This window comes from Schistocerca serialis, chromosome 3 (assembly GCF_023864345.2).
Source record: "Schistocerca serialis cubense isolate TAMUIC-IGC-003099 chromosome 3, iqSchSeri2.2, whole genome shotgun sequence".
Taxonomy (NCBI): domain Eukaryota; kingdom Metazoa; phylum Arthropoda; class Insecta; order Orthoptera; family Acrididae; genus Schistocerca; species Schistocerca serialis.
Window position 1 is genome coordinate 15,154,922 of NC_064640.1, and position 14,222 is coordinate 15,169,143.

General features: G+C 36.3%; 1 protein-coding gene across 2 annotated transcripts in view; it reads right to left on the reverse strand.

The window, feature by feature from the left end:
* Nucleotides 1–12,348: 12,348 nt before the first annotated feature.
* LOC126469673 (epoxide hydrolase 4-like) overlaps nt 12,349–14,222 on the reverse strand; it is a 97,718-nt gene continuing 95,844 nt past the window's right edge. For both annotated transcript variants that reach the window (XM_050096822.1, XM_050096821.1), the window contains one exon: nt 12,349–13,135. In XM_050096822.1, coding sequence (XP_049952779.1) covers nt 12,954–13,135 — 182 coding nt within the window. In that variant the 3' untranslated portion in view covers nt 12,349–12,953. The remainder of the gene's footprint in view (nt 13,136–14,222) is intronic.

Here is a 14,222-nt window from a genome sequence, read left to right on the forward strand (position 1 = left end):
TATTTCTGTGCTATTTACTGGAGAGACGTTTATACACTGTTATGTTATTAATTAACAAAAATGTAGAGTGCACAATATAGAGATGTCCAAAACAATGTTACCGTTCTCATGGTACTACATTTCTTTAAAAGTTTCTTTGTTGCAAACTAGAGGTGGCCACCTGACTCTGGATGAGAGAAGGACTCTAGCAGCTTGGATGTACGAATATTGGGTCACCCTTAACAGTAAGAAAAAATTTCAGCAATGGTTTCATACAGCCCCTACTAGCCGTTTAACTATCTGTCGATTGCATGAGAAATGTGTGTGCACTGGGTCTATGACCAATGACACTAAAGGAAATCGTGGCCATCCAAGAAATATTCAAATGGAAGATAACATCATAAATGTTCAAGGCACAATGATTAGAAGGCCAGGAAAGTCAAGTATGGGATTAGCATGGGAAACCAAAATCATCGGACAAGTGTCTTAAGAATTCTCCACCTCGATTGGGAAAGAAGCTGTACCACATTAAAATGCTGAAGGACCTACCTGAAGCTGATAAAAATGCTAGCATACAAGCTGCAGAAGTGTTATTAGAAATGATGCACTGAGACCCCTCTGGTGATCTCAATTTAAAGAAGAGGAAAGCACAATCTTTCCTGAAACACGTAAGTCTTTAGACTTTAAACAATATTTCACTTAATGCGTCAGGAAGCTCCATTGTCTCAGCAAGGACGTGTGAAAGTAAATTGTTTGGAAGCACCTCTTAAATCTACTTCACACACATACCTATTCAAAAATGGTCATAAATTTTGAAATGTGTCAGAATGTTTTCTGAAATACTAAAAGTAATATATATATATTGGTTATAATATTCTATGTGCGATTTCCAGAAAAGATGCTGTGGTGTTGCCAAGAAAGACGGGAGTAAATACAAGAGTTATAGTGATGGACATTGGGCTGATTTCAAGCATATCATTCTATTGTTATTAGAGTAAAGCAGGAACCTAGTACCTGAGATCACGAGATGAAATGAACTAACACTCACTCCTTAAAAACAGACTGTCTTGCGTATGGTGTAAAACATATTTTCCCTCTTCCATTTGGACTTAAAGTGGTTACGAGCAAACAACAGCTTTTCCAGGAATTACTTCCATAGGAATAAACCCATTATTTTGTAGGAAAATGGTATCTCTCAAAGATGTGATGCTTCTTCCCCTCGCACTCAGCTGTATTCAAGGATGGACACTTCAAGACAACAAATTGTCCAAGTCTCCACTTGTCCATGTCCTGTTTGACTGCTATGCTTGTTAGTTATTATTATTATTATTTCTCTTTCCTGTCTCAGACGTTATGTCTGGTTAAAAATGGAGACGCGGACCTTGATCAAGCATGACTTCCTTTTAACTGTACGGTATAGGTTACATTGCTTTTAGGAACTTTCGGGTAATTGAACATGTATCAATAATTACAGATTTCTGTAGTTGTATATATACGTTTGGATGTAGCTGTATTGCGTTGATGTACTGGTGGATATTGTGTGGTATGACTCCTGTAGTTGATAGTATAATTGGTATGATGTCAACTATATCCTGATGCCACATGTCTTTGACTTCCTCAGCCAGTTGGATGTTTTTTTTTTTTTTTTCAATTTTTTCTCCTGTTTTCTTCTGTATATTTGTTGTATTGGGTATGGATATTTCGATTAGTTGTGTTAATTTCTTTTTATTGGTGAGTATGATGTCAGGTTTGTTATGTGGTGGTGTTTTATCTGTTATAATGATTCTGTTCCAGTATAATTTGTATTCATCATTCTCCAGTACATTGTGTGGTGCATACTTGTATGTGGGAGCTTGTTGTTTTATTAGTTTATGTTGTATGGCAAGTAGTTGATGTATTATTTTTGCTACATTGTCATGTCTTCTGGGGTATTCTGTATTTGCTAGTATTGTACATCCGCTTGTGATGTGATCTACTGTTTCTATTTGTTGTTTGCAAAGTCTGCATTTATCTGTTGTGGTATTGGTACCTTTAATAACATTTTTGCTGTAATATCTGCCGTTTATTATTTGGTCCTGTATTGCAATCATGACTCCTTCCGTCTCACTGTATATATATTGCCTTTTCTTAGCCATGTGTTGGATGCGTCTTGATCAATGTGTGGCTGTGTTAGATGATATGGGTGCTTGCCATGTAGTGTTTTCTTTTTCCAATTTACTGTCTTCGTATCTGTTGATTCTATGTGATCTAAAGGGTTGTACAAATGGTTATGAAATTGCAGTGGTGTAGCTGATTTATTTATATGAGTGATTGCTTTGTGTATTTTGCTAGTTTCTGCCCATTCTATGAAGAATTTTCTTGAATTGTCTACCTGTCCATAGTGTAAGTTTTTTATGTCGATAAATCCCCTTCCTTCTTCCTTTCTGCTTAATGTGAATCTTTCTGTTGCTGGATGTATGTGATGTATTCTATATTTGTGGCATTGTGATCGTGTAAGTGTATTGAGTGCTTCTAGTTCTGTGTTGCTCCATTTCACTACTCCAAATGAATAGGTCAATATTGGTATAGCATAAGTATTTATAGCTTTTGTCTTGTTTCTTGCTGTCAATTCTGTTTTCAGTATTTTTGTTAGTCTTTGTCTATATTTTTCTTTTACTTCTTCTTTAATATTTGTATTATCTATTCCTATTTTTTGTCTGCATCCTAGATATTTATAGGCATCTGTTTTTTCCATCGCTTCTATGCAGTCACTGTGGTTATCCAATATGCAATCATCTTGTTTAGTGTGTTTTCCCTTGACTATACTATTTTTCTTACATTTGTCTGTTCCAAAAGCCATATTTGTATCATTGCTGAGTACTTCTGTTATCTTTAGTAATTGGTTGAGTTGTTGATTTGTTGCTGCCAGTAGTTTTAGATCATCCATGCATAGCAAATGTGTGATTTGGGGTTGGTACGTTTCAGTAATATTGTATACATAATTTGTATTATTTAGCATGTTGGATAGTGGGTTCAGAGCAAGGCTTAATTTGTATTGGCTGTGATGTGATATTATCTGAATTTGTTTGGATATTAAGTGTGGTTTTCCAATGTTTCATTACTATGTTTAGGAACTGTATCAATTTAGGATCTACTTTGTATATTTCCAATATTTGTAGTAACCATGAGTGGGGTACACTATCAAAAGCTTTTTGGCAATCAATGTATGCATAGTGTAGCGACCTTTGTTTGGTTTTAGCTTGATATGTCACCTCTGCATCTAATATCAATTGCTCTTTACACCCTCGTGCTCCTTTCCAACAGCCTTTTTGTTCGTTTATAATTTTGTTCTGTGTTGTATGTCTCATTAATTTCTGTGTAATGTCTGAAGTTAATATTTTGTGTATCGTTGGTAGGCATGTTATGGGGCGATATTTTGCTGGGTTTACTGTGTCTGCTTGATCTTTAGGTTTCAGATAAGTTATTCCATGTGTGAGTGTAGATGGGAATGTGTATGGGTCTGCAACGTAACTGTTAAATAATTTAGTTAGATGTGAATGTGTTGAGGTGAACTTCTTTAGCCAGAAATTTGCTATTTTATCTTTTTCAGGGGCTTTCCAATTGCGCATAGAATTAATTGCTCGGGTGACTTCATGTTGCAAAATTATCACTTCAGGCATTTTTGGTATCATCTTGTACGTGTCTGTTTCTGCTTGTATCCACCATGCATGTCTGTTATGTTGTACCGGGATTGACCATATGTTGCTCCAGAAGTGTTCCATGTGTTGTGGTTGGAGGATTGTCTATTTTAATGTGTGTGTTATCTATTGTCTGGTAAAATTTATTTTGGTTTGTGTTGAATGTTTGGTTTCGTTTCCTTCTATTTTCACTTTTTTTTGTATCTTCTAAGTCATTTGGCCAATGCTTGTTATTTCTGCTTCTTTTCATCTAATTGCTCTATCACTTCTTGTTGTGAGATTTTACCTAACCTTTTTCGTTTTTTGTCTGATATATCATTTATAATAAATTTTTAGCTGTCCGATGTCTTTTCTCAGTTTTTCTATTCTGATCTGTAGCTTGTGTTGCCATGCTGGTTTTGTGGGTTTCTTCTGTGTGTTTGTTTGTTCTGATCTCTGCCTAGTGTGTATATTTGGTGTACTGAGTGCTGCTATATGAACTCTTCCATAGTTTTATTTTCATTTATTTTGTTGTGTATGACTGTGTTGATAGTTGTTATTGTTGTTTCGACTTGTGGGTTATTTGGTGGCCTATGCAAGAATGGTCTAATTTCTGTATTTGTGTCTTTGTATTCTATACATGTTAGCTGAAATTTTTCTTCTACATCTAACATGTGTCACTTTCTTGTTCTATCTGTGCTTGTTCTGGTGGCTGTCTTAAGATTTTGTTTTCCTCTGATTGTTCAATTGATGCGTGTTGTTCTTTGTTTGTTTGATCTGGGATGTCTGAGTCCATTACTGTATTTTCTTCTTCTTCTGATTGCACATTATTTTGTTCCAGTATTTGTTGTACTTGTTTGATGTTTTCTAATTCTGACTGGGGTATCCTGTTATTTTTTATTATCACACGGATCTGATCAGCTAGTCGTTGTTCTGTTAAAAATTTTAATTCTAGGTATCTGGTAATAAATGTTGTGTATACTTGTGATCTGTATCCAGTTGTGTTGGTTCCTCAGTTCGTTGCTTGGTAATAAAAGAACATGAGGTGTCGATTAACTTCATCTGACCACCTCATCCTCTGTCTGTTTTCCTTCTAGAGTGGTTGCAGGAAGCATATCCAGCAAAACACCTCTATTTGGATTTAAATCATTTTCCGTGTGGCTAGCAGTGTCGTTACCATTGTGGACGGGCATAGGGTTCAAGCGTCGTCCCCGGCCATGACAGCGCTTGTCCGAGGCTTCATTAGTTCTGTCCAGAACCAACTAATCACACTAAAAGGGGGGTTACCCCTATTAGTGGTTTTTTTCTTTTCATCACCTTTTACGACTGGCAGAACATACCAGAGGCCTATTCTTTTCCTGGGCCTCCACGGTATTATTATTATTATTATTATTATTATTATTATTATTATTATCTTCACTTTCTCAGACATTAAGTCCGGTTAAAAATGGAGTGACACGGACCTTGATCAAGCGTCACTTACTTTTAAATGTACGGTATGTGTTATATTGCATTTAGGAACTTTCGGGTAATTGAACATGTATCAATAATTACGGATTTCTGTAGCTGTATATATATGTTTGGATGTAGCTGTATTGCATTGATGTACTGGTGGATATTGTGTGGTATGACTCCTGTAGTTGATAGTATAATTGGTATGATGTCAACTTTATCCTGATGCCACATGTCTTTGACTTCCTCAGCCAGTTGGATGTACTTTTCAATTTTTTCTCCTGTTTTCTTTTGTATATTTGTTGTATTGGGTATGGATATTTCGATTAGTTGTGTTAATTTCTTCTTTTTATTGGTGAGTATGATGTCAGGTTTGTTATGTGGCGTTGTTTTATCTGTTATAATGGTTCTGTTCCAGTATAATTTGTATTCATCATTCTCCAGTACATTTTGTGGTGTATACTTGTATGTAGGAATGTGTTGTTTTAAAAGTTTATGTTGTAAGGCAAGCTGTTGATGTATTATTTTTGCAACATTGTCATGTCTTCTGGGGTATTCTGTATTTGCTAGTATTGTACATCCGCTTGTGATGTGATCTACTGATTCTATTTGTTGTTTACAAAGTCTGCATTTATCCGTTGTGGTATTGGGATCTTTAATAATATGCTTGCTGTAATACCTGGTGTTTATTGTTTGATCCTGTATTGCAATCATGAATCCTTCTGTCTCACTGTATATATTGCCTTTTCTTAGCCATGTGTTGGATGCGTCTTGATCGATGTGTGGCTGTGTTAGATGATACGGGTGCTTGCCATGTAGTGTTTTCATTTTCCAATTTACTTTCTTCATGTCTGTTGATGTTATGTGATCTAAAGGGTTGTACAAGTGGTTATGAAATTGCAGTGGTGTAGCCGATGTATTTATATGAGTGATTGCCTTATGTATTTTGCTAGTTTCTGCTCGTTCTAGAAAGAATTTTCTTAAATTGTCTACCTGTCCATAATGTAGGTTTTTTTTGTCGATAAATCCCCTTCCTCCTTCCTTTCTGCTTAATGTGAATCTTTCTGTTGCTGAATGTATGTGATGTATTCTATATTTGTGGCATTGTGATCGTGTAAGTGTATTGAGTGCGTCTAGTTCTGTGTTGCTCCATTTCACTACTCCAAATGAATAGGTCAATATTGGTATAGCATAAGTATTTATAGCTTTTGTCTTGTTTCTTGCTGTCAATTCTGTTTTCAGTATTTTTGTTAGTCTTTGTCTATATTTTTCTTTTAGTTCTTCTTTGATATTTGTATTATCTATTCCTATTTTTTGTCTGTATCCTAGATATTTATAGGCATCCGTTTTTTCCATCGCTTCTATGCAGTCGCTGTGGTTATCCAATATGTAATCTTCTTGTTTAGTATGTTTTCCCTTGACTATGCTATTTTTCTTACATTTGTCTGTTCCAAAAGCCATACTTATATCACTGCTGAATCCTTCTGTTATCTTTAGTAATTGGTTGAGTTGTTGATTTGTTGCTGCCAGTAGTTTTAGATCATCCATGTATAGCAGATGTGTGATTTTGTGTGGGTATGTTCCAGTAATATTGTATCCATAATTTGTATTATTTAGCATGTTGGATAGTGGGTTCAGAGCAAGGCAGAACCAGAAAGGACTTAATGAGTCTCCTTGGTATATTCCACGCTTAATCTGTATTGGCTGTGATGTGATATTATTTGAATTTGTTTGGATATTAAGTGTGGTTTTCCAATTTTTCATTACTATGTTTAGGAACTGTATCAATTTAGGATCTACTTTGTATATTTCCAATATTTGTAGTAACCATGAGTGGGTACACTATCAAAAGCTTTTTGGTAATCAATGTATGTGTAGTGTAGCAACCTTTGTTTAGTTTTAGCTTGATATGTCACCTCTGCATCTATTATCAGTTGCTCTTTACATCCTCGTGCTCCTTTGCAACAGCCTTTTTGTTCTTCATTTATAATTTTGTTCTGTGTTGTATGTGTCATTAATTTCTGTTTAATGACTGAAGTTAATATTTTGTATATTGTTGGTAGGCATGTTATGGGGCGATATTTAGCTGGGTTCGCTGTGTCTGCTTGATCTTTAGGTTTCAGATATGTTATTCCGTGCGTAAGTGTATCAGGGAATGTGTATGGGTCTGCAATGTAACTGTTAAATAATTTAGTTAGATGTGAATGTGTTGAGGTGAACTTCTTTAACCAGAAATTTGCTATTTTGTCATTTCCAGGGGCTTTCCAATTGTGAGTAGAATTAATTGCTTGGGTGACTTCATGTTGCAAAATTATCACTTCAGGCATTTGTGGTATCATCTTGTATGTGTCTGTTTCTGCTTGTATCCACCGTGCATGCCTGTTATGTTGTACCGGGTTTGACCATATGTTGCTCCAGAAGTGTTCCATGTCTGTTATGTTTGGTGGATTGTTTATTTTAATGTGTGTGTTATCTATTGTCTGGTAAAATTTCTTTTGGTTTGTGTTGAATGTTTGGTTTTGTTTCCTTCTATTTTCACTTTTTTTGTATCTTCTGAGTCGTTTGGCTAAGGCTTGTAATTTCTGCTTCTTTTCGTCTAATTGCTCTGTTGCTTCTTGTTGTGAGATTTTACCTAACCTTTTCCGTTTTTTTTCCGAGATTTCATTTCTTATAAATTGTGTTAGCCGCCCGATGTCTTTTCTCAGTTTTTCTATTTTGATCTGTAGCCTGTGTTGCCATGCTGGTTTTGTGGGTTTCTTCTGTGTGTTGGTTGGTTCTGATCTCTGCCTAGCGTGTATATTTAGTGTAGTGAGTCCTCCTATATAAACCAGTAGTTGTAACTCTTCCATAGTTGTATTTTCATTTATTTTGTTGTGTATGACTGTGTTGATAGTTTTTATTGTTGTTTCGACTTGTGGGTTATTTGGTGGTCTACGCAAGAATGGTCTAATGTCTGTATTTGTGTCTTTGTATTCTATATATGTTAGCTGAAATTTTTCTTCTATATCTAACATCTGTGTCACTTCGTGTTCTATTTGTGCTTGTTCTGGTGGCTGTCTTAAGATTTCGTTTTCCTCCGATTGTTTAATTGGTGCATGTTGTTCTTTGTTTGTTTGCGCTGGGATGTTTGAGTCCATTACTGTATTTTCTTCTTCTTCTGATTGCACATTATTTTGTTCCAGTATTTGTTGTACTTGTTGTTTGATGTTTTCTAATTCTGACTGGGGTATCCTGTTACTTTTGATTATTGTGCGGATCTGATCAGCTAGTCGTCGTTCTGTTAAAAATTTTAATTCTGGGTATCTGGTAATAAATGTTGTGTATACTTGTGATCTGTATCCAGTTGTGTTGGTTCCTAGGTTTGTTGCTTGGTAATAACAGAACATAAGGTGTCGATTAACTTCATCTGACCATCTCATCCTCTGTCTTTGTTTTCCTTCTAGGGTGGTTGCAGGAAGCATATCCTGCAAAACACCTCTATTTGGATTTTAATCATTTTCCAGTTGGCTAGCAGTGTCGTTACCATCGTGGGCGGGCATAGGGTTCAAGCGTCGTCCCCGACCATGACGGCGCTTGTCCGAGGCTTCTTTAGTTCTGTCCTGAACCAACTAATCACACTAAAAGGGGGGGTTAGCCCTATTAGTGGTTTGTTCTTTTCGTCGCCTTTTACGACTGGCAGAACATACCGGAGGCCGATTCTTTTCCCGGGCCTCCACGGGGTTTATTATTATTATTATTATTATTATTATTATTATTATTATTATTATTATTACGAGCTATGTTTAGCTTAGGATATCTTTCCATTGACTGAATGGAGGCCTGTTCACAAGGATGTGTTTGCAGTCTGGCTGGTAACATTTCAGCCCAGCAAAGGCACACGTGCACAAGCAGACCTTCCTGCTGGTAACAACAAATATGAGATTTAGTGAATCCATAGGCACAATGGGAAAACTATAAGAAGTCAAGTTTGAGAAGTCAAGTTTGAGAAGACAAGGGGAAAGACCCTCCACTAAACTTACCACCTACATTCAGAAACATTCCCTTCACTGTACAATTTACACACACATATAGCACTGGTTTTCATACCAGTGTTCACATTATAGTGCTCTGTGAAATACTGATAATTGTGAGTGCACACTTTGATTTTATACTGTGTATATTACTATGTCTTGAAAGTAGTGCGAGTTTGTTGCTATGTGGTTCTTTAATTGCAGGGCACATGTAAGCCTACTTCTCAAATTTTGAGATATATGCTTCTCAAAGGTTGTATTTTCCTGAATTGCAGTTTCTTGGACTAACAAAATAATGTACACTGGTATGCAAAACTTACGAATGAAAATAACTTTCACATGATGTGTCACAGCCAAGTAACACAGCTCAATGAAGCTTAGACCATTCATAGAAAGAACAGCTGCAGTAGAGTACAGAAGGTAATTGAAAGAAAAACGTAATGAGACAAACAGAAATGACACTTTTATTCAAAAACAAAGAAGTGATATCTGGCATTCCGCAAGGTAGTGTCATAGGCCCTCTGCTGTTCCCGATTTGCATAAATGATCTAGATGATAATCTGAGCAGCCCCTTTAGATTGTTTGCAGATGCAGTAATTTTTGCTATCTAGTAAAATCACCAGACGGTCAATTCCAATTACAAAATTATCTAGAGAGATTTTCTGTATGGTGCGGAAAGCGGCAATTGGCACTAAACAAAGAAAAGTGCGAGGTCATCCACATGGGTACTAAAAGAAATCCAATAAATTTTGGGTATACGATAAATTGCACAAATCTAGGGCTGTCAATTCGACTAAATACCTAGGAATTACAATTACGAGCAACTTGAATTGGAAAGACCACATAGATAATATTCTGGGGAAGGCAAAACATAGATTGTGCTTTGTTGGCAGAACACTTACAAGATGCAACAAACCCACTAAAGAGAGAGCCTACTTTACACTTTCCCATCCTCTGCTGGAATATTGCTGCGCGGTGTGGGATCCTTACTGGGTAGGATTGACGGAGGTCATCGAAAAAGTGCAAAGAAGGGCACCTCGTTTCGTGTTATCCCACAATAGGGGTGAAAGTGTCACTGATACGATACACGAGTTGGGGTGGCAGTTACTGACACAAAGGCGGTTTTCTTTGCAGCGAGATCTATTTACGAAATTTCAATCACCAACTTTCTCTTCCGAATGTGTAAGTATTTTGTTGACACCCACCTAGGTAGGGAGAAATAATCATCATAATAAAATAAGAGAAATCAGAACTCAAACGTAAAGATTTAGGTGCTCCTTTTTCCCCACACGCCATTCAGGAGTGGAACGGTAGAGAAGTAGTATGAAAATGGTTCGATTAACCCTCTGCCAGGCACTTAACTGTGAATTGCCAAGTAACCATGTAGCTGTAGATGTAATTACACTGAAGTCACTGCACTTCATGATGGCTCCCTTGACATTAAAAGCGTGGGGTCTAGTTCTTAACAGGGTGTGTCATCACCACATAAGGCAATGCACACAGTGCAACAATCTCTCATGTTGGCCACAAAGTTGTTAAGGATTTCTTGTGCTAAGGCGTTTCATTCCCCAGCAGTGTGATCGACAACTGCTGGATGGTCATTGATGCATGTGGACATGCTGCAGTATGTACTTTTACAGCAGCAGAGCTGTTTTTCACAGTATAAAATATTAACAGCTGTTCACAGCTCTTTAGGTAGGCATTTTAGACTCCATGTTAGATATTTTTTCTAGTTTTGGTCCATACTACCATCTCCAAAAGTTTGTCGGTGGAGTTCTGGTTCACCCTGCATAGAAGTTAATAGGCAAAACATACATAATACAATGCCAGGTTGCAGTTGACTGTGGAAAAAATAATAGTATTAAGTGGTGTCTCCTTTCGAAAGCCATTTCCGTTGTGGTGAAGATTACAATTTAGTTTAATTCTGGATAATATTCCACAAAGAAATGTCATTACCACAATCCTCAGACAGCTACAGTTCCAAAGGAAACCGGGATGCAAACACTAGTAATCTGAACACTTTAATCAGACAGCTAACGAAACAGAAAATGACTTACACAGCTGTAATCTTGAAACACTGGAGACTATACTAATAACTCTTCAGTCTTTTACTTATCTATTCTTTTGAATGATTTAGGTGTTTTTTGCCATGTGGTGCTTTGAGGCAAGGCAATCCACACAAAAAACTCAACATATTTTACAAATCACAGTTTTCTGTATGGGCCTTTTGTGTGAGAGCGAATATTACATTATCTGATTGGATTTGATTTTTGTCTACTTCTCTCATCCTTTCTCCCTTCCCCCTATCTGTCAGGGAATTGACTGATGGAAATGTCGACACCATAAACAAAGTGTTCGTGGCATATGTGCAGTGTGCCTGAAACACAGAAAAGTAATGAATTGCACAGCTTTCACAATACCCTCACAAAACTTGAACAGTATGGAACTGATTCCATAGCACAGGAAAACTGCAGATCAGATTATGACTTCTACAATCCTTAATGACACTGCAGAGATCAGACTCAAACCCAGTAACCGACAAGCACACTAGGTGCATGTTAACAAGGCAATCATTCATAAATACATGGGAGGCTACCTTGTCTTTTCTAAAATTTCACACATATTGAAATATCTTAACACCATAAGTATAATGGATATGACATGACTTAACCAGGTGCACAATCATTTAGGTATCAACAATCAAAGACGATTCTGAAATATGTCCTGAATTTCTCTCATCAAAACTTATCAGACTTAATGATAAACCTCTGCACTCATGTGGTGTGAATTGGTAAAATTATGTACCGACTGCATGGGGATGGAGGATATCTTATTTACTGGGATAGTTCTTTACCATCAACCAAGGAAGCTACTACCAGCTAATTAATGCTAGATATGATATAACATGGGATCACAACAGTCCTGTCTACTGCATTAGAGGGAGAAATTATATTTGGTATTCAATTTAAAAGAAGGAAAAATAAGATTGTTAGAACACTGTTGTCACCATGCCATAGGGTCCCATATTTGTTTTCCAGAGCCTGTTCAATGCAAAAATATTATGAAGTAGTTGCTTGAAAAACAACGAAAACAACACCAACAGCGTCCTAATATCAGAAAACTATAATCAGGACGAATGGCTGAGGATAATCATATTTAACAGAAAAAAGTAGTTAATATACTTACTAGGAAAGTGCTGTGCCTTTCACTAAACATATCAGCAGTTAGACTAACAAAATTGTTACACTGGATTTTTATGAAAAATTCCCATTTATTAACAAAAAAATAGATACATCATCTGCATAGCAGTAGACAACAATTTGCAGTAAAGCTTATTGAACAGTTTTGCAGTTTTAAACAGCCTTTGGTTTCAATAATTTAATAAAATATACAACATGTCTATGTACAAATTAGCACCTTATTACTGAATAGTCTCAACAAAAAGAAATATTTAAGTTTTTGTCACAACTAAAATTTATAGGTATTACCACTGTGACATGGAATGAACAGTACACACTGCATAATTTTATCTACTCAGCAAGAATAAATTCTTACAATACAATTTCAGTCTTTACACCAATGTTACATCCCGCACATTTTACAACAAAAATATTTTGTACAAAAGGTGTTCTAAAAATAAATATCAGTTGCCATACAAATATACTCCTTGTATAAAATATTATAAGAAAATGAAGATTTGACTCCAACGTTCTACATATCAGGACAATGTAAAACAACTACAAAAGATACATGAACAGTGAACTATGTGTCTCATGTAGTTAACAAGAGATCAGACTTTCCACCAGATTTCTGAAGGAACCTGGAAAACCCCTATTTTTTACCTTTAATGGTGTTATCAGCTAGCACTCTGTCCCAGTACTGAAGATTTTCGCTGCAATCCTGGTACTATATTACTAGTCTTCTGAACAACATCAAACATTTGATTTCCATATTTCACAGTAGATGCGACTGCTCCAAACATGCGGTCCATCAGACCTTTTTGAACAGGTTTATCCACTTTCTCAGGAGATTCATTAACTGCAAAAAAGTAAAATAAAGTTTCTACATAATGTCAAATAAAAGACACTAACCTGGAAGTGAGCGACCTACAGTTAGTACACAAATGGATAATATCCTAGGAATGAAGTCTTGCTGTCAATAGTTAAATTACAAACAGTTCAGAATGAAATTTCACTCTGCAGCGGAGTGTGCACTGATTTGAAATTTCCTGGCAGGTTATGACTGTGTGTGCAATAATTACTCTATAACTTTTTTCGAAACAGCTGGGTGCTCGGTTTCTCTTTTCATTTTCTGAAGAAGAAAAGTATCAAGTATGGCATGTCGTATCGGAGTTTTAGTACCTAAAAACTCTTAGAAAGTTACTTCACACATGTATACATCTTTTAGTATGGCTAACTCTTAAGTGGTCAAGCCCTACTCTCAACTGTAGTAAATTTGTGATAAAATGACTCATTTATACATTCTCCCTCCCTGCTTAGTGCACTGACATTTGGCAGTATCTGTACTGTTTGGCCGCTGAAAATTTTGCCATCGAGAGCTCTGAGAATGGAAGGAGTACAATGTTTCTGGCTGATGGGTGAAGAAACAAGTAGGCCAACTACGCTGTTTAGTGCCGGCAACTTTGTGCACCATTCTTACCATTTTCTATTGCAGAAACGACATGCTGAAGTAGTTCATATAAGCTGGCAGTAGCTTTGACAATTTCAGACTTCTACTGACAAGTACTAATTGCAGGTAGAGGTGAAGTTGTAGCAGCAAAACAATAAACTGAATATTTGTTCATATAAGCTGGCAGTAGCTTTGACAATTTCAGACTTCTACTGACAAGTACTAATTGCAGGTAGAGGTGAAGTTGTAGCAGCAAAACAATAAACTGAATATTTAATAACATGTAACTCAGACACTGGTTTTCTTTGTACATGTTTAGTGTATGACTCACTCTCAGTCCATGATTTTTGTGTGCTGAATGGTGTACTGAAACATCATGAATGACAGTGAGACTTAACAAGACGAAGAAAAGTCAACCATTATTCAGGAAACTGACAAAAACACACACATGAAGCATGTTGATATTGCAAAGAAACTGAACATTCCTACAGCATTA